General features: G+C 40.1%; 1 protein-coding gene and 1 pseudogene across 1 annotated transcript in view; one reads left to right on the top strand and one right to left on the bottom strand.

Moving 5' to 3' along the window:
• FAM102B (family with sequence similarity 102 member B) overlaps positions 1-20,467 on the bottom strand; it is a 95,241-nt gene that overhangs the window by 31,309 nt on the left and 43,465 nt on the right. The window contains exons 2-3 of the mRNA XM_043575721.1: positions 14,827-14,947; positions 4,102-4,131 (exon numbers count right to left, since the gene is read on the bottom strand). Coding sequence (XP_043431656.1) covers positions 4,102-4,131; positions 14,827-14,947 — 151 coding nt within the window. The remainder of the gene's footprint in view (positions 1-4,101; positions 4,132-14,826; positions 14,948-20,467) is intronic.
• Positions 4,679-6,878, top strand: LOC122480867 (annotated as a pseudogene).

Below are 20,467 nucleotides of genomic sequence, written 5' to 3'. Positions count from 1 at the left end.
ATTTTCACATGGCTACTCCGGCCTTAGGGGAGTACCTTTTAGGGGTTCAGAAGAATAGCCTGGATGCATCCAGGGCAAAGCCACATCCAAATAAGCATGTGAAGATTCACGTGGCTATTTGATTGCACATCATCCAAAGGCTCTATTTCATACATTATCCTTTTTCTTTAAACCTCCAGCACCTCCTTTCCATCCAAACTCTGCTGATGCCTTACTTTTTAATTCACTCAGAAGATAAAAGCAATCAAAAAAGTGCTTAACTTCCACAAGCTCTTACTGCCAGCCACATCTACTCACCTGCCTGCAGCTAGGCCTGCTTATTTTAAGTGAACTGGCTGTGCTCCGATCTGAGGCCACCCACTGTCCTCCGGCCTACTCAAGTTCACTGCTTCAGGAATTCCTCCCTCTCTTCTGCATTCTCAAGTTTTCCTTCTCTACTGAACCATTCCCATTCCACCACGTGGACCCGCTGGAATTTTTGCCATCTGAATGAACAAAAGAAAACCTCATCTCACATCTCTGTCCAGTCTGTTGGACTATTTTTCTGCTCCCTTTTATAGCAAAGCTCCTTGAAAGAGTCGTCTATGTTGACTGTCTCTGGTCCCTTCATCCTTGGCCACTACCTTGTCAGCTTCACTTCCCTGCTTTCTTATTTATTTATATTTATCTTATTTATTTCTTATTTCTTCTGGACACAATGTCCTTTTACTTGCAAATGCCAAGTCCACCTCAAGGCCTTTAACACTAACTGTTCTTTTGTCTGAAACATTCTTAGATCTTGTAGCTTTCTTCCTCACTCCATTCAGGTCTACGTTCAAATGTCATCTAAGGGGCTTTCCATGACCATTCTAAATGCCTTGCCTCCTTCCTCCCTCTCTAACCCTGTAGTTGTCTCTCTTTACCCCTTACCTGCCTTGTTCTTCTCTTTAGTAGTTGTTACCATATCACATACATACATATTTCATATTTATTTTGTTTACTGTCCATCCCCTCCAACCTTCCATGAGAATATAAGCTCCATAAAGGCAGGAATTTGGGTCTGTTTTGTTTACTGCTATATCCACAGTACTCAGAATAGTGTCAAGAAAAATGCCTGCCATACGGTAGGAGTTAATACATATCTGTTGAACAAATACCAGCCCACTGGCCCACTATCCACTATTAGAATGCTGGTATTATAGTGTCACTATGCATAATTCAAGTTAAAAAAAAAGGTATCTGGTCTGTCATCACTAAGAAAGCATATTAAAAGGTGGGGTATGTCAACGTGATATTTTAGGCTGCAGGTCAACACTTACTGAGCATCTTTTATGTGCTAGGCCCTGTTGGGGACCCCACAAAACAGTGATGAACAGGACAGATAAGGACTGTCTTGAAAGAGCTTACATTCTAGTGAGGCACAAGATAGTCCACATTTCCTTAGGATTGTCTCTGGCTTCACTGAGATAACTGTCTCATTAAAACGGCAAGTGTACATAGACACTAGCTACATCTGTGGTAGATATTACTTCATTTGGCAAACAATTTTGAGCATCTACATTTCAGGTAACACCAGGCATCAGGAATGTAAATCACTCCTATCCTCAAGGAGCTCATGGTTTAGTGAGGGAAAAAAGAAAGAAAACAAATTCTTATAAAAAGCTTAAGTGCTGTGACAGAGGAAGGCACAATTACAAGACAGAAAGGAAAAGAGAATTTCTCAGGGGAAAGGACAACGAAACTGAGTGTTTAATGTTCTAAGTGGTGACAGGACAAGGGAAAGGGGAAGCACATACATGGCAGGGAAAACATCAAGTCACAAGGCAAAGAGGCTAAAAGAGCATGGCACACTCCAGGAATTTTCTGAGCGCAGTATGTCTGAAGCATAAGAATAAGTAAGTGAGTGGGGCACCTTAGTGGCTCAGTTGGATAAGCGTCCGACTCTTGATCTTGGCTCAGGTCATGATCCCAGGTTCATGGGATTGAACCCAGTGTCAGGCTCTGTGCTGATGGCATGGAGCTTGCTTGGGATTCTTTCTTTCTCTCTGCCCCTCCCCCTTCCCTGCTCACACCCACATACCCTCTCTCTCTCTCTCTCTCAAAATAAATAAACTTAAAAAAAAGAAACTCTGGAAAATAATTTTTAAAAAAAGGAGTATATGCATGTACAGACAGATGATTTGTAAACCAAGATGGATCTAAATGTTGGGTTGAAGACTTTTCATTTCGTTTTCCCTTCCAGGCAATAGATAGCTGTTGAAGAATTAAAAGGGCGAGAATGATTGTGTTTGAATTTCAGAATGATCACTCTGGCAGTAATGTAGAGGATGGATAGAGGGAAACATCAGTGGCAGAGAACAAAAGATAGGAGGCCAGTGCAGGTTTTAAATAAGAAATAATGAAGGTATAACCTAAGGCACTGGCCTTGGGAGTGGAAAAAAGGGATGGTTTTTAAATTAGAAGGGGGAAGTCACAGGATTTGTCAATCACAGCAGATCCTTTTTTTTTGCTTACCCACCATTATTCAATGTTCTGATATTCCTTGTTAGCAGAACCCTGATTTTATTTAGTGTCCACTCTTAGCTCATCTATGTGGAAAAGAAAAGTAACCCAATCCCTAGCTCATTGTTAAACTGTGAGACTAATCACAAGCTAGCCATGGCAATCCATTCCTATTGTCCATGACTGGTTTAGGAGTGGGGATATCATCTAGTTGTGGCTAATGAAAGCTATGGGGGAAATTCTCTGAGGTCCAACTAGGAAAAGTTTTCTCACTCAAAGCCATACATAGAGAAACAGATGGATTTTGTCATATGTGAACGTGTGGACTAAAACTCGAGCTACCTGGTGACCATGAGAACAGCTAGCCAAGGACAAAGTCATCACACAGAGAATGGAAGAATGAAAAGAGAAAAGTAACATGGGTTCTTGATGATGTTCTTCACTTAGTGTATTAACTAATCCTGAAGCAGCTCTATCTCCTATCTCAACTCTATTTCATACCTACTTGTTTTGTGACATTCAAATCTCTAGGTGAGAAGGGTATTCTGTTGCTTATAGCAAAGAGCATCCTAACTGACACTGCAACCAAGGAGTTTTAAGGAGTTAGGCAGATTTGATGGCTGAAGCTAGTGCCCCATCCTTGGCTCTGATGACTGAACTGATGGAGATACCATCAGAGACTGAAAATAAAAGAGGAGTATGTGGGTTTCTGGTAGTATTACTAACTCCTTCTCTTCAGCAAAGAGGTGAGCACACTCATTAGTAATTCCATTTACGTAGTGAAAGTATAAAGGAGATTAGTGAACATGTATATAGAGTGCTAAGAGAGCACAGAGGAGAGGTCCTAAAACCCTGGAGGTGGGATTGGGAATACTTTCCAGGACAGACTGAATTAATAGATCCTATTGCTTAATGGAAACCAGAGATCATCTTCTAGTAGGGAAGCTGAAATGTAAGAATAACATCCCATAATCAGCATTTAGAAAGAGTATATCTATAATTTATTGTTGGGTCCAGTTGTTCAATCTCCAAGTTGCTTTATTTTATCTATCTATCTATCTATCTATCTATCTATCTATCTATCTATCTATCTATCTAAGAGATCATGAGCTGGGGAGAGGGGCAGATGGAGAGTGAATCCCAAGCAGGCTCCACACTAAGCGTGGGTCTCAGTCCCACAAACCTGGGATCATGACCTGAACCGAAATCAAGAGTCAGATGTTCAACCAACTGAGCAATCCAGGTGTGCCTCCAATTTTTATTTCAATTTGAAATCTATATTTAAAAACAGCCAACTTGAACAGCAATAAGAAGAGAAAACCATTTGAGGGGCACCTGGGTGACTCAGTCGGTTAAATGTCCAACTCTTGGTAGTGGCTCAGGTTATGATCTTGCAGTTGTGATCTCATGGTCATGAGATTGGGCCCCATGTTGGGCTGTGTGTTGAGTGTGGAGCCTGCTTGGGATTCTCTCTTTCCCTCTCTCCCTGCGCCTACTCTGCTCGTGTGTGCATGCTCTGTGAAAATAAACATTAAAAAAAGAAGAGCAAACCATTTGATTTTTCAGCTTATAAACAGCAAGAGTCATAAGTTCTAAAAGAGTTAAAAAACATCCACTTACCTTTGCATAAGCTTTTCCACCTTTTAATTCCTGTCAAAGATAAAAAACACTATAAGGATATCATATGATTGAAGATAGAAAATTAAATATATGTCAAATAATCCTGAAGTAGATATTTACATATTTACATGCTGGAAAATATTGATAGTAAATTTCTGACCTTGAATTCAACTATTTGGATGACCATCCCACCCCACCCCCCAAATTACCAGAATTTTATTTTAGAATTTAACTTAAATCTGAAAGAGACAAATGGTAAGAAGACAAACTAATATTTAATCTACCCTGAAGAAAAAATCACTGAAGTGTCATAGACACACTGTAAGAAATTGAATCACCAAAGAAAAGTGAAATTAGTTATCAAAAAAATTACTTGGTAAGCACATTAGTAACACTGTAGATTTTCATAAGAGTTGAAGCCCCCACCCCAGAGATAACCATTATTACCAATTTTTAGGAACAGTCCAAAAGATGTTATGTATTCCCCTTTTATTCAAATATACCATACTACACACACTGTTCTAGACCTTACACACACACACACACACACACACACACACACACACACACACCCCATAACATAAATATTGTTCCATGTTCGTATAGAAGCCCTCTTAACTAATGTGACCAAGACTGGCAAAAGTGGAAAGTAACAAAAACCCAATATATAGATACCTTAACATTTTAATTTCAATTTGAAATCTATAACTACACTAATTTGCCAAATCTCTGGATTTAGGACACCACGCATATGTGTGAATTAAATGTAAAACACTTAGAACAAAGCCCTTATACTCTGTATCGTGTTTGCCATTACATGAGGGTGAACCCTCGATATATGAGGGTCAAACTCTCCTCTCCCGACCTACTTTTAAAAATGTGTTTGTTGAATGGAGTTATCTCATCTTTCTTGCATAAATGAGATATAATGCATTATATACCATTTCCATCTTTTTATTATTGAAGTATAGTTGACATACAACATTATATTAGTTTTAGGCACACAACACAGTGACTTGACAATTCTAAACATCACACAATGCTCACAATGGTAAGTGTCATCACCATCTGTCACCATACAGCACTATTATAATATTAGTAACTATATTCCCTTATGCTGTACTTTTCATGTCTGTGACTTATTTTATAATTGGAAGTTTGTACTTCTTAACCACTGATATCTGCCATCCCTTCATACCCCTCCCTCTGGCAAGCAGGAGTTTGTTCTCTGTACTTATGAGTCTGTTTCTGGGTTTTGATCATTTGTTTTGTGTTTTAGATTCCACCTATAAATGAAATCATATGGTATTTGTCTTTCTCTGACATTTCACTTAGCATAACAATACCCTTTAGGTCCACCCACGTTGTTCTGAATAGCAAGATTTCATTCTTTTTTATACCATTTCCATCCTTGAGGTGGTAAATTTAGGTTCTCTGCTCCTCCCCTTTCAATGGACAGCTGCGTCTTTTGGTGCAGTACCAGCTGCGTCCCTGAGACACGATGGTGAAGGTCAGAGGAAACAGATTTAGCCATACTGGGCACCTGGATATCAGGGCTGCCTTTAACTCCAGCAAAGTGGATATTGTCACCATCAATGACCCCTTCACTGACCTCAATTACATGATCTACATGTTCCATTATGAGTCCACCCATGGCACATTCAATGGCACGGTCAAATCTGAGAACAGGAAACTTTTCATCAACGGAAAGCCCATCTCCATCTTCCAGGAGTGAGATCCCACCACCAACAAATGGGTTGATGCTGGTGGTGGGTATGTTGTGGAGTCTTCTGGGGTCTTAATCACCATGGAGAAGGCTGGGGCTCACTTGAAGGGTGGGGCCAAAAGGGTCATCATCTCTGCCCCTTTTGCAGATGCCCATATGTTTGTGATGGGCATGAACCGTGAGAAGTATGACAACTCCCTCAGGATTGTCAGCAGTGAGTCCTGGACCACTAACTGCTTGGCCTCTCTGGCTAAGGTCATCCCTGACAACTTTGGCATCACGGATGGCCACTCATGATTCTGTGCCATCACTGCCACCCAGAAGACCATGGACAGTCCCCCTTAAAAGCTGTGGTGTGGTGGCCAAAAGGCTGCCCATAACATCATCTGTTCTTCTACTAGCACTGCCAAAGCTGTAGGAAAGGTCACCTCTGAACTGAATGGGAAGCTCACTTGCATGGCCTTTTGTATCCCCACTCCTAACATGTCAGCTGTGGATCTGACCTGCCATCTGGAGAAAGCTACCAAATATGATGAATCAAGAAGGTGATGAAGCAGGCATCAGAGGGCCCCCTCAAGGGCATCTTGGGCTACACTGAGGACCAGGTTGTCTCCTGTGACTTTAACAGTGACACCCCACTCTTCCACCTTTAATGCTGGGGCTGGATTTGCTCTCAATGACCAGTCTTTCAAGCTCATTTCCTGGTATGGCAAATGAATTTGGCTACAGCAACTGGGTGGTGGACCTTATGGCCTTCAAGGAGTTAAGAGCCCCCTGAACCAGCAGCCCCAGAAAGAGAAAGAGGCAGGTCTTCAGCTGCTGGGGAGTCCTTGCCCCAACTCACTCCCTCACCTGACACTGAGAATTTCCCAACCTCTGCAGTTTCCACCCTAGACCTCCTGAAGAAGGGGGAACTTGTGGAGCCCTACCTTGTCATGTACCACCAATAAAGTATACCATAGAGCTCCTGGGTGGCTCAGTTGGTTAAGCATCTGACTTTGGCTCAGGTCAGGATCTCACAGTTTGTGAGACTGAGCCTCGCCTTGGGCTCTGTGCTGACAGCTGAGAGCCTTGGAGCCTGCTTCGGATTCTGTGTCTTCCTCTCTCTCTGCCCCTCCATTGCTCATGCTCTGTCTCTCAAAAAATGAATAAATTAAAAAAAAAGTATACCATATTCAGCCCCCTCCCCCCCCCCCCCCCGCAAAAAAGTGGTGAATTTAAATAATATGAGAAGCAATCTATGGTAAACTCTATTATCATGAATATTTGCTGCCCTTCCCCTTTCCTGTCCCATTGATGTCAGGCATGGCCATTCCCCTAGATCTACCCCTATTATGAATTATCAAATTATTCTTTTTTCTTAGGTTATTGTGATATCCCTTAATAGCACCTTGCACTAAATAAAACTTTACCTAGATGATCCCTGTCTCTTCTAGCTAATTCTTTGCTCCCCTCTACAGCCAAACTCCTCAAAAGACTTCTCAATTTGCTGTATCCCACTTAAATTCAGTCTATTTCAAATATGTTTTTGTCCTCATCTTCCTTCTGCAATTGCTCTTAATGTTATCAATGATACTCGTTTTTGTAAAAGCCAAAGGCTCTGTCTTCATCTTACTTAACCCCTCATCTGACAAGATTGGCCTCTCCACTTCCTTTCCTAGAATGTCATTTTTTTTCTCTAACCTTCTGCGGTGCTGCAATGGCCTGGTTTTACTCCTACCTCAATGGCTGCTTCTTCTCACTCTCCTTTGCTGGACCTACTCCTGTTTTAACCTCTGTAGAAAAAATGCTAGTTGTACTCCAATTATCCATTTCCCTGCTCTCCAAAGTAATAGAAACCTGCATTTTTAGATGGGTGTCTGGTTACCCAGAATAAAGTAATGACAACATTTTCTACCTTCCTTTTGTGCTGTGGCAGTATGATTAAGATCTGGCCAAAAGGATGTAATATGTGATATATAGGAATTCTTGCTCCTCTTCTGCTAACAGTAATTTATACTTCCTCTGAGTGTTAGACTGATCTAGGATTTGGTTCAGGGTCTCTTGTCTTCTGTCTATATTATCCCCCTGGGTGAGCCCATTCAGGTCTGTTGCTTTAAATAAAAACCATATGCTGGTAACTCTCATGTCTCTGTCTTTATTCTGACTTCTCCTGAGTACCAGATCAGTATCTTCAATTTTTTATTTTTTAAAGTTTATTTATTTTGAGAGAGAGAGTAAGTAAGCATGCATGAACTAGGAAGGGGCAGAGAGGGGGGGGGTGGAGAGAATACCAAGCAGGTTCCATGCTGTCAGCACAGAGCCTGATGCAGGGCTCAATCCCATGAATGATGAGATCATGACCTGAGCTGAAATCAAGAGTTGGACACTCAACCGACTGAGCCACCTAGGTACCCAGACCAGTATCTTTAAATGAGTACTGGACATCCTTGCTTGGAATCTCATAGACACCTCCAATTTAACACGGCCAAAACAGGCCTGCTGATCTCTGCTTATTGGTCCCCCAAATTATTTCACTGTGAGCCTTTACAGTTTTAATACATAGCACAATTACCTATCTATATGCTCAGGCAAAGGTCTAAGTTATCCTCAATTCTTTCCCCCTCATTTACCACACCCAATCCATTAGTGGAGGGGTCTACCTTGCAGAATCCATCCTGAATCATACCATCTCTGTATGGTATGCCATACCAATAATGCCATACCAATGCAAGCATTGCTCACCTGAACCATCCCCACTACCTGTGTGGTCTATCTGCAATGCATCCTTCACACAACAGAAAAGTCATCTTAGAAGATCATATATCTCTCCTTACTAAAATCCTCAAATGGATTCCAGTTATAATTAGAATAAAATCCAAACTCATTACCTAATCTACTGCCTCCAACCTCACTGACAAGAGCTTTCCCTCTCCGTGTTACCATCTTCCAGCCTGGCTGGTCTTCTGACATTTAAACATGCCCAGATTTGTTGTTTATCCTAAATGGGGTTCACAGTACTTTTGAATCTGTGGCCTAATATTTTTCAACAGTTTTAGAAGATTCTCTACCACAACTTCTTTCCTCTCTTTCTAGGGCTCCAATTATATATATATTAGACATTTATACTGTTTTCCATGTCTCATATTCTTTTCTGTATTTTCTACTCTTTTTTTGCTCTGTGATTTTGTCTATATATCTTTTGTCTTATTTTCCAGTTTTACCAAACCTCTTTTCACTTCTGATAAACCTGCTGTTAAATCCATCTGTTGAGATTTATTTTCATCTATTTAGATTTAAATTTTAGTTATTTTTCAGTTCTAGAATTCAATTTGCTTCTTTATGGTTTCTAGTTCTCTAATAAAATTCCCCATATCATTCACTCATCATAGTTACTGTAAAAGTTTGTCTCTGATCCTCCCAAGACCTGTATCTTCCATGGATCTGTTTATTTAAATTTTATTTTTATCTGTTTTTATTATCTATTTTCCTTTTGATTTTGGTCATGCAATCACATCTCTTGGTATGCTTGATAAGTCTTATGCATGATCACTTGAAGAAGTAATGTGAGGTTTGGAGTAATGTTATTTTCCTTCAGAGAAGATACACATTTGCTTCTGGCAAGTTCTTATAAGGCAAATCACCTTCATCCAAGCAGGGATTAAGATGATTAGAAGCTGAGTTTCATTCTTTTTACAGGCTGATCTATATCCACTACACACCTTCTAGGTTGAAACTCATAGAGAATCCCAATGAAAAGCTCAGGGTATTTACCAAGGCCCTTCATGATAATGGGTCCTGGACTCCAGTTTTTGTCCCTTTAGTCCTGTAAAATTGCTGTGATCTCAGCTAGCTTCTTAGCCTCTAGATCACTGCTTTCAGCTCAGCTTATTAACCACTGCTTACAACTTAAATGCTCTGAGGGAAAAAGCAATGCCAAATGTCAGGCTCATCTCTGTATGCTTCCCTTGTCTATGATTCTAAGCTTCTTAAGGCATTACTGCCATGGCAGCTTCTGATACCTTCAAGAAGCTGTTTTTTACATTCTGCCTCGTTTTTCTGGTTGTTCTCAGAGGGATAGGAGGGCTTTAATAAGCTGGTCCATTAATTTCAGAAGCGTAAGTCTCCAGTCTTATTATAATCTTAGGGCCTGTTACAGATCGCATTGTGCGTTTCTCCCCCACACCCCTAAAATATTTTGAAGTTCTAACCCTCAATACCTTGGAATGTGATATTACTTGGAAATACACAGTATTCTGTGTAATTTGGTTAAAATGAGGTCCTAATCCAGTAAGACTGGTGCCCTTATAAAAAACAAAAAAAGAGAGAGATTTGAATGTAGATATAGATACAGAGTAAAGATGATGTGGAGACATAAAGGGAGAAAGCAGCCACGTAACTGGAGTGATGCATCTACAAGCCAAGGAATGCCTGAGGCTACCAAAAGGTAGGAGAAAGACATGGAACAGTTTCTTTCCTGGAGGCTTTAGAGCAAGGCCCTACTGATTTTCACTTCTGACCTCCAGAACTATGAGATGGTACATCTGTGTTGTTTTAAGGTACCCAATTTGTGGTATTTTGATATAGCAGCTCTAGGAAACTAACACAGGGCCTCTTTACTTGAAGGTATGGGATGGTTACTTTCATGTGACAACTTGCTGGGTCATGGGGTGCCCAGATATATGGTTAAACACTATTTCTGGCTATGTCTATGAGTGTTTCTGGATGAGATTAACATTTTAATCAGCCAACTGAAGAAAGCAATCTGCTTTCCTTAGTGTGGGTGGGCACCATCCAATCTGTTGAGGGCTTGAATAGAAGAAACAGGAAGAGGAAGGTTATAGTCTTTCTCTCTCTCTCTACCTGTCTGAATTGGGACACTGGTCTTCTCCTGCCCTCAGACTAGGACTTAACACCATTAGCACTCCTGGTTCTCAGGCTTTAACTTGAACTCACACCACTGGTTCCATGGTTCTGAGGGCTTTGGACTCAGACTGGAACTATGCCACCAACATTCTAGGGTCTCCAGCTTGCAGATGGCATATTGTGGGAGTTCTCAGCCTCCATAACTGTGTAAGCCAATTCCTTATAATAAATCTTTATCTATATACCTATATCTTGACTCTATTGATTCTGTTTCTCTGGAGAACCTTGACTAATACAAGGCTCTACTCCTCTATTTTTTAAAAAACATGTTTATTTATTTTGAGAGAGAGAGAGAGCGCATTAGCAAGGGATGGGCAGAGAGAGAGAGAGAGAGAGAGAGAGAGAGAGAGAGAGAGAGAATCCAAAGCAGACTCCATGCTATCAGCACAGAGCCCAACGCTGGGTTTGATCCCATGAACCATGGGCTCGTGACCTGAGCTGAAATTAAGAGTTGGATGCTTAACCGACTGAGCTACCCAGTGCCCCCCAGGTCCTACTCCTTTAGACTGGTCTTTCCCTAAATCTTTACAAAGTTACCTCCTCTTCAAATGTTACCTTTCAGAGAAGTCTGCTGACCCTTCGCCTAATTTTCTAAAATGATCTTCTCTGAGTTATTCTCTATTATCTTATTGTATTTTATATACAACACTTATCACCATCTCAAACAATCTTATTTGGTTACATGTTTACTCTGTCTTTCCTACCACTCTTCCCCCCAGCTCCAACCAGAAAGTAGAGTCCTTGAGGGCAGGAACTCATTCCAGTTCACTACGGTCCTTTAAGTGCCTAGAATAGTACCTGACACTTTGTAGGAACTCACATATTTGTTGACAGGTGATGGACGGCTTCCCTGTGTCCTAGGCAGCAGAGAGCATTATCAACCTTTTGGGTTGTTGTTAAATTTATAGGTAAAAAAGGATGCTTTATTTGTAGCTTTACTATATGAGTGAGATTGAGTGATTTTTTTATATGTTTGAAAGCTATTTATATTTTCCTTTTTTGTGAAATATATTTTCCTTCTCTTGCCTGTTTTTTCTAAAGGATTATTGATCTTTTCTTTTTGATTTATTTGAAGGAACTCTTTCCATACCAAGGAAATTAGTCCTCTGACATGGTTTGGACGTTTTCCACTAATTTATGACTTTGCTTAAGGTATTTTTAAAATGTTTACTTATTTGAGAGAGAGGGAAAGAGAGCACATGAGCAGGGGAGGGGCAGAGAGAGAGGGAGAGAGAGAATCCCAGGCAGGCCTTGCATTGCCAGCATGGAGCCTGGCTAGGGGCTTGATCCCACGAACTGTGAGATCATGACCTGAGCCAAAACTAAAAGTTGGACACTTAACTGATTGAACCATCCAGGCGCCCCCTACTTAAGTATGTATGTATGTATGTATTTTTTTTTAATGTTTATTTATTTTTGAAGGAGAGAGACAGAATGTGAGTGGGGGTGGGTCAGAGAGAGAAGGAGACACAGAATATTTTTAAAAAAATTTTTTAATGTTTATTTCTGAGACAGAGAGAGGCACAGCAAGAGTGGGAGAGGGGCAGAGAGAGAGAGGGAGACACAGAATCAGAAGCAGGCTCCAGGCTCTGAGTTGTCAGCACAGAGCTCGATGTGGGGCTCGAACTCACAAACTGTGAGATCATGACCTGAGCCACAGTAGCTCAACCGACTGAGCCACCCAGGTGCCCCAGGAGACACAGAATCGGAAGCAGGCTCCAGGCTCTGAGCTGTCAGCACAGAGCCCAACATGGGGCTCTAACCCACAAACAGCAGGATCATGACCTGAGCCAAAGTCGGATACTCAACTGACTGAGCCACCCAGACGCCCCTAAGTTTTTTTTCCCCCCCTTAAGGTATTTTTTTGCAATGCAGAAAATGTTCATATAGATGAGTTTACTAATTTTTCTTTATGGGTTCTTACTTTAATTCTCATGTGGCTTCTTCTCTTTTTTTCACTGGATGAAAGACGAGACTGGAGTGATTCCCTTGGATCTAAAAATGGGCACCATGTAGTGAAGATGGCAGAGCTACTCTAGTAGTCCTGGACCCCTTGGCTATTACCCAAGACAGACATACATCTCTATCTTGTCTAAGTTATTGTGTAGTTGGCTTTCTGCTTCAGCAGCTTAACATATGTACCGTGATACACTAAACATCATTAAAAAAATATTTGAGAGAGAGCGAGTGCATGCCAGTGGAAAAGGGGCAGAGAAAGAGGAAGAGACAGAACCCCAAGCAGGCTTCATGCTCAGCGCAGAGCCCAACACCCTGCTCGAACCCATGAGTGGTGAGATCATGACCTGAGCCAAAATCAAGAGTCAGACACTTAACCGACTGAGCCACTCAGGCACCCCTACACCAAACCATCATAATCTGAGGAACTGATTTCAGATGAACAAGTCTTACCTCAAATTACCCCCCCCCCCCCGCCCAAAAAAAGTGTTTTGGTAATAGACTTTAAGTGTTTTTAACTAGCAGTTATGCTTTACTCTAAACTGGTTATATGTTTTCTTTTTATTAAAGTTGAAAGATTAACTAGTCACCTTTCAAAAATCATGACTACAACCCATTTAGTAAAGGTTTCAATATAAGAGCCACAGCAATAATTAAAGTAGAAAGAGAAGATGGTAGGATGCTTAATTACATCTTGGTTAACCCCTGTAACTTCTAGACAAAGAAATTATCATACCCTTAATTTGCATGAGGAAAATGATTTTTAGTAAGTCAGGAAAACTGCCTAAGGTCTCACAGTGAGTAAGTGGCATATCTGGGATTCAAACCCAGATCACTATGATGACACACATCCTGTCACTGAACTATACTTCCTTTAGGGAAGCCTCTGTGCAATTATTGTGCTCCAAGTCAGACTGTTTAGAGATCTGTTTTCAGTAAAGGCTTAAAATCTACAAATGTATACATGTATTTTTGTTATATCATAAATGAGTAGATTAAGCAATATAAGAATTTAAAACATAGCCACACAAAACATAGTGCTATCAGTTCATTCAAAAAGCAGAATAAGGTTAAAAGTACAACTTTTTATTTGATAAAGGAGGACACAAGACTGGGGTGGAAAAGAACAAGGCAAGGGACTCTTGCTTTTCATTACAAGGCCTTCTCTAATTTTTGAACATGTATATGTATTATTTTGGTAATTTAAACAATTTATATAAAGTGGAACATAAAGGTTATTATTATTTTTTAATGTTTACTTATTTTTGAAAAAGAGAGAGAGAGCGCTCGCGTGCAAACAGGGGAGGGGCAGAGAAAAAGAGGAAGACTCAGAATCTGAAGCAGGTTCCAGGCTCTGAGCTGTCAGCACAGAGCCTGACGCGGGGCTCAAACTCACAGACTGTGAGGTCATGACCTGAGCCGAAGTCAACGCTTAACTGACTGAGCCACCCAGGTGCCCCATAAAGGTTATGTTTTAAAGCCAGCAGTTTAATTCACCCGTAGTGGTGACAAATGGATTCCCTCTTTCCACCACAAAAAAGTAGGATCACATGTTTTTATATATATTAGGTTGAACCATTTGAGATTATCATCTTTGTAGATTATTTGTAACATGTCTGAACCTAATATGTGGAAAGGAAATGATGTAAAAAATAAAACATGGCCTTGGAATTAGAAAGATGTGTGTTTGAGTCCTCAGTTTGCCATTTACTAGCTGTGTGAATTTGGGCAATTGACAGCCTTTCTGAGCCTCAGTTTTCCTGAAAGTGGAAAAAAATGACACCCATTTTCAGGGTTATTCTTAGACATAATATATGTAAAGTCCCTAAAAACAATGCCTAACAAAGAGAAATACAATGAATGGGAATATAAATATATATATAGCCACCCCCTGCAAATATTCAAATAGGGTTAACACTTAAATGTATAATGATGGTGAGATAAGGTTCCTGTATAATAATTTATAACTTCAGATTTTAAAAATCGTATTTGTCACACTAATTTAAATTACTGCTGCAAGTGTGAAGTGAAATTACATAGAGCAGTTCCAACAATAAAGTAGAGCTGAATAAAGTAGAGCTGACTATGGAACTAATTATGGTTTCTGAAAGGGGAGACGTAATAGGCTATTTTTATACCTTCCTCACAGATACTCTGTAGATACAAGGATCCAGGATGCCTGTGGTGGCACTTGCACTCATTTTGCACATAAATGAGAACTTCTTTCTCCAGTGAACACAGTTTGCCTGCACCACTTCCCTGAGGGAACAAAAAAAAAAACAACACACAAGAAATTACTATTGATGACAGATTAAAAAAAGCGCACACACTCTTTCACTCAGGTCTGTAATGCAGAACTGGTAAAGTAAAAGACCGTATTTGGAAACATGAAGAAAACAAATCTTAACAATGTGATCTGAAAATCTCTAGTTTTAATTATCCACAGAAACTTAAAAGTGAAATTACTTATCAATTTAATCAATATAAATTGAAACTTCACTCTTCATTCATTCAGCACATAATAGAGCCTATTTTAGGTGTGCTGGCCATGTGCTAGGTGTTTGAAATATGAAGATGAGAATGACCACATTCCTAACCTTGGAGGGCTTATAGTTGACAGTACGAGAGACAGAAATATAAACAAATAGTTATTCTGAAATAAACTGCTGTTACAGTTTTACTCCTGTAAAGGAATATGTTGTGCTTCAAGGAACTTGGTTGTTTCTGTCACTGAGATCATTAACATATCAGGAATCAGAGGCAATATTAAAAAAAAAAAATCCCTGTATTTTACTTAAAAAAAAATTACATAAAAACTTTTACAGATTTCAAGTTGAGGGCATGTATTAACCTCTGTTCCCTCTCCAAAACATCCTATGTTAATTTTTAAGGCATCATTTAGCAAGGACAAAGAGAATCAGAAAGGAGACAAAAATAAACGACCAGGGATGAGGAAGTGATAGTGATTTAGCAAATCCAAGAAAGCTGAACATTAAGCTAGTTACTAGTGAAGCCAAGAGCAGGTATCTTAGGCTTGTGATGAAGTAGAATGAAGGAGAGACAAATGGCAGAAGAACTGACTGAAAGGTGTTTTAGAAAGAGACCCTCAGATCTTCCTGACTCCTACAGAAGACAGATTTATTTTCCTGATGAGGTAAAACAGGGAGATCTCTGTACTACCTGACTTGAGGGCAGGTATTAAAAATGGCACCACAACATGATCATATTGAGTGGGGGGTTGGTGGGGGGGTACACAGGATGAAAGATAACTTACTGAATGCTGAGACTTCCAACCTTTGTCCCCTAACCTGGCTCCTCAGAATATATTCTTTAACAAGATATAGGAAGAACAATCTCTGGGGAATTACAACCAGCCCCAAAGAAAAGCTCTAATGAGATGTATGTTGACGGTGACAAAATTGCTCTGCCTGCTCAATCTACAGTAAATACCTGAGTCAATGAACACTCTCCACATATACAAAGCTGCTGAGCAACTTTTGCTGCCTCATAGTTAAATATGAGCAAGCACTTGAGGAAAGACTCTTAATATGAACAGAGACCAAAAGAATAGCAAAAAGGCAACCAAATCTATGCTGGAAGAAAAAAGAGTCTCAGAGAGACAGAAACTGCATCTACCATAAAAGAATAGGATGCTATAAAGCAGGGTATATAGAGAGCTAAAAAGTACTCATGGAAATCAAAACTATTGTGCTTAATATTCTATTTGTCATTCCATATCCACTCTACTCTTCTCTGTGGCCCAGGAGCCTAGTCTTTAGGGACTACATCAACCAGGCTCACTTGCACTCTGTCACTGAATGTAGTGAAGGGACAAACACCAGGATAGAGGGTAGGAGAGAGAAGGTGGCATGTTTATTCCACTGGCTCTTTCCCTGTCAGACCATGTGGGAAATGGGTAAATGATTAGGGATTGCAGTTTTCCACAGTATGTCCACAGAAGTTAGACTCTAAACTATATGCATTTATAACTTTGTTAAAATAAAAACCAAATCAACAAATTAAGAAACACTGTCAATCGAGTGCCTGGGTGGTTCAGTTGTTTAAGTGTCTGACTCTTGATTTTGTCTCTGGCCATGATCTCACAGTTCATGAGTTGGAGCCCCACATCAGGCTTCACGTTGACAGTACGGAGCCTGCTTGGGATTCTCTCTCTCTATCTCTCTCTGCCTCTCTCTCTGTCCCTCCCCCACTTGTGCACAAGCGCACTCTCTCTCTCAAAATAAACAAACTTAAAAAAACCCACAGTGTCAAGTACTGGAAAATCTGAAAATGCGAACAAGAGTATGTAACACTGCAAGCTATTTTTCCCCTAACTGCCTAAAAAAACCAAAACTGAAGGTATCTTAAGGTGTTATTCAGACAGTTATTCTAGAAATTATGTCATATGTACAAAAAGTCCATTAATACTAACTGCAAAACTCTAAAACTTTGTTTATGTTCTACTTTTCATTTGTTTTTGAATAATAATTCCTCAACAATACTAATTACAGAAACACATCTTTAGATTTTTATCTAGTTTAAAACACCTTATAAGGCAGCAGACTTTACATACCAAATAGTATATGCTACCAGTTACACAAATGGGCAGTTTTAGCCTGAGTAATAAAAATAAAGGAAGTCAGGGCACCTGGGTGGCTCAGTCAGTTAAGTGTCTGACTCTTGGTGTTGGCTCAGGTCATGATCTCATGGTTTGTGAGTTCGATCCCCACATTGGACTCTGTGCTGGCAGTATGGAGTCTGCTTGAGAGGGAGTCTCTCTCCTCTCTCTCTGCCCCTCCTACACACACTTGCTCACTCTCTCTCTCAAAAATAAATAAATAAATAATAAATAAAAGAAGTCAAGTGAACTCTGTGAGTGTTTGTCTTAAAAAACAAACAAGCAGGAAGGGAATATTTACAAGAAATACAGATCTAGTTTATCTAGAGATTAGAGGAAGGCCACATGAAGTCTTGTGGGTCTGGGGAGAGATTTAAAAATAGCAGAGCATCATAAATTTGGGCAGATAACTGAAGTTATGGTGTAGAACAGAGATGGAGAATATGTTTTCATAAAATATGTGACATTGAATCTTAAAGGAAAAAAATACACCTCCATAACCCTCTGTTCCCACCTACTTACTACCACTCTTTCCCTTCAGGTCCAAGCTCCTTGAAGATGATACTAATGACGATGATGACAACAATGACAACATTTATGAGTGCTTGTTACACACCAGGCATTGTTGCAAATACCTCACATGTATTAAGTCATTTAATCCTCAAAACAACTTATGAGGAAGGTACCGTAAGGTCCATTTTACAGATAAAAGAATGAGGATAAGGGGTAATTAAATGATTGTCCAAGGTCACTCAGCTAAAAAGGGTTGGAACTAGAATTTGAAGAACTGCCTATAGTGTAGACATTTTCCATTTCGTCATTTCTCAGTTACTTTTCAATCTCCCTTAAGAAGGCCTCTATCCTCCAGAACTCTACTGAAACTGCTTACTAGTGAGCAGCTAGTTGCTAAATCTAATTGGCTCTTGTTTTTAGCATAGTAGTTGACTCCTCTTATATATTCTTGAAATACTCTAGTCCCTTTCTATTTCTGTGACTATTTCTTTTCATTTTCTACTTCTGCCTCCTTAAAATATTGATGTTCACTAAGGTTCTACATTCTTAGCTTTCTTTTCTTTTCACTCTTATGGCCTTAATTACTATGTGTATACTAAGAACATACAAACCTAAAGTCTTTGTCTTTAGTCCTTGGATTCATATATCTACCTACTCACTGGCAATTTCCACCTAGTACTTCTAGTCTCTAGGTAAAGCTTTAGGCCTTTGACCTTTGTCCAACAGGATGGTTGTCCATCAGTATGACTAGTTAAACTAGTAAAATGGTTTGCCCAGGTACATATGTGACAGGGACTGCCAGTTGCTTATTCAATATGCAGTCTCTTCTCTTCCTTAAAAACAGAAACTTGATTTTATTTAGAATGGCAATGTGTCCATTTAAAAGACTGCACCTTCCCATTTGTCTTACAGCTAGAGATGTGCTTATTACAAGCCAATAAGATATAATTGAAGGTTATCTGATATGACTTCTGTAAAGGCACAGGAAAGGTAATTGCTTTGTGTCTTTTTACGCCTCTTTCCTTCCTCTGCCTGGAAAATGTCATGATGATGGTAAGAATGTCAATAGCCATATTGGGCCACAAGGCTACCTGAAGGAAAAGCCATGTGACAGTGGTACACAGAGACAAAGGAAAATGGGTCCAAATAATCATGTATCCTGGATGGTCTCCCTTCAAGGTTCTTAAGTTTTATTATTTAAAGTGCTTACTTTGGACTTTGTTATATATGGCTAACTAAATCCTAACTAATAGAGCCTACGACCAATCATGTCCAAAGAACAGAATCTGCAGAGTTCAAATGTCACACATTGTGGTAGGTGCTCAGGAATCCCAGAGTCCTGTTCTCTTCATTTAATGTTTACTTATTTATTTAGAGAGAACAAGTAGGGGAGGGGCAGAGAGAGAGGGAGGGAGAGAGAATCCCAAGCAGGATCCAGCTATCAACACAGAGCTTGAAGTGGGCTTGATTCCATGAACTATAATCAGAGATCAAGAGCTAGACACTTAACTGACTGAGCCACCCAGACACCCTTGCCCCTCATTTAAAATTACTCTGGGGGCACCTGGGTGGCTCAGTCGGTTAAGCATCTGACTCTTGCTTTTGGCTGAGGTCATGATCTTGTGGCTTTGTGGGTTTGAGCCCCACACTGGGCTCTGCATTGGCAGCACAGAGCCTGCTTGAGATTTTTTCTCTTTCCCTCTCTCCCTGCCCCTCCTGCACTTGCACTGTTTGTCTCTCTCAAAGTAAACTTAAAAAAAAAAAACTCTTAAAAAAATAAAATTATTCTGTAGAGTGAGACAGTGGAAAATGAGGTACCCAGACTATATCCTCTCAAAAACAATGGAAACTAATATAATTGGTTTCATTTATCCAAAGGAAACTAATTAATAAAGCTCCAGTAACCAAATCTGAAGAAATGGAGACCCACAGACTGCTTGACAAAGAATTCAAAATAATCATCTTAAAGCAGTTCAATGAGCTGCAAGACAACACTGACAGACAATGAAAACAAAATCAGGAAAGTAATACATGAACAAAAGGAGAAGTTCAATGAAGAGAAACTATAAAAAAGAAAAAGTCTAGAGCTGAAGCACATAAGGTCTGAACTGAAAAATTCAACAGTGAGCTTCAATAGTATATTTGATCAAGCAAAAGAAAGAATCAGTGAGCTTGAAAACAGGTCCGTTGAAATTACCTATTTGGAGGAACAAAAAGAAAAGAACAAGAAAGTGAAGAGAACCTCTGAGACTTACAGGAAAGCATCAAAAGAACCAACATAAGCATTACGGGAGTTCTAGAAGGAGAAGAGAAAGACAAAGGGGCAGAAAACTTATTTAAAGAAATGATGAGCGGGGCGCCTGGGTGGCGCAGTCGGTTAAGCGTCCGACTTCAGCCAGGTCACGATCTCGCGGTCCGTGAGTTCGAGCCCCGCGTCGGGCTCTGGGCTGATGGCTCAGAGCCTGGAGCCTGTTTCCGATTCTGTGTCTCCCTCTCTCTCTGCCCCTCCCCCGTTCATGCTCTGTCTCTCTCTGTCCCAAAAATAAAAATAAACGTTGAAAAAAAAAAAAAAAAAAGAAATAATGAGGGCGCCTGGGTGGCTCAGTCGGTTGGGCATCCGACTTCAGCTCAGGTCATGCTCTCACAGT

Source organism: Prionailurus bengalensis, chromosome C1, assembly GCF_016509475.1.
Source record: "Prionailurus bengalensis isolate Pbe53 chromosome C1, Fcat_Pben_1.1_paternal_pri, whole genome shotgun sequence".
In the NCBI taxonomy this organism is placed as follows: Eukaryota; Metazoa; Chordata; class Mammalia; order Carnivora; family Felidae; genus Prionailurus; species Prionailurus bengalensis.
Note: the sequence above shows the minus strand (reverse complement) of the source record. Positions and strands in the feature narration are given on the sequence as shown.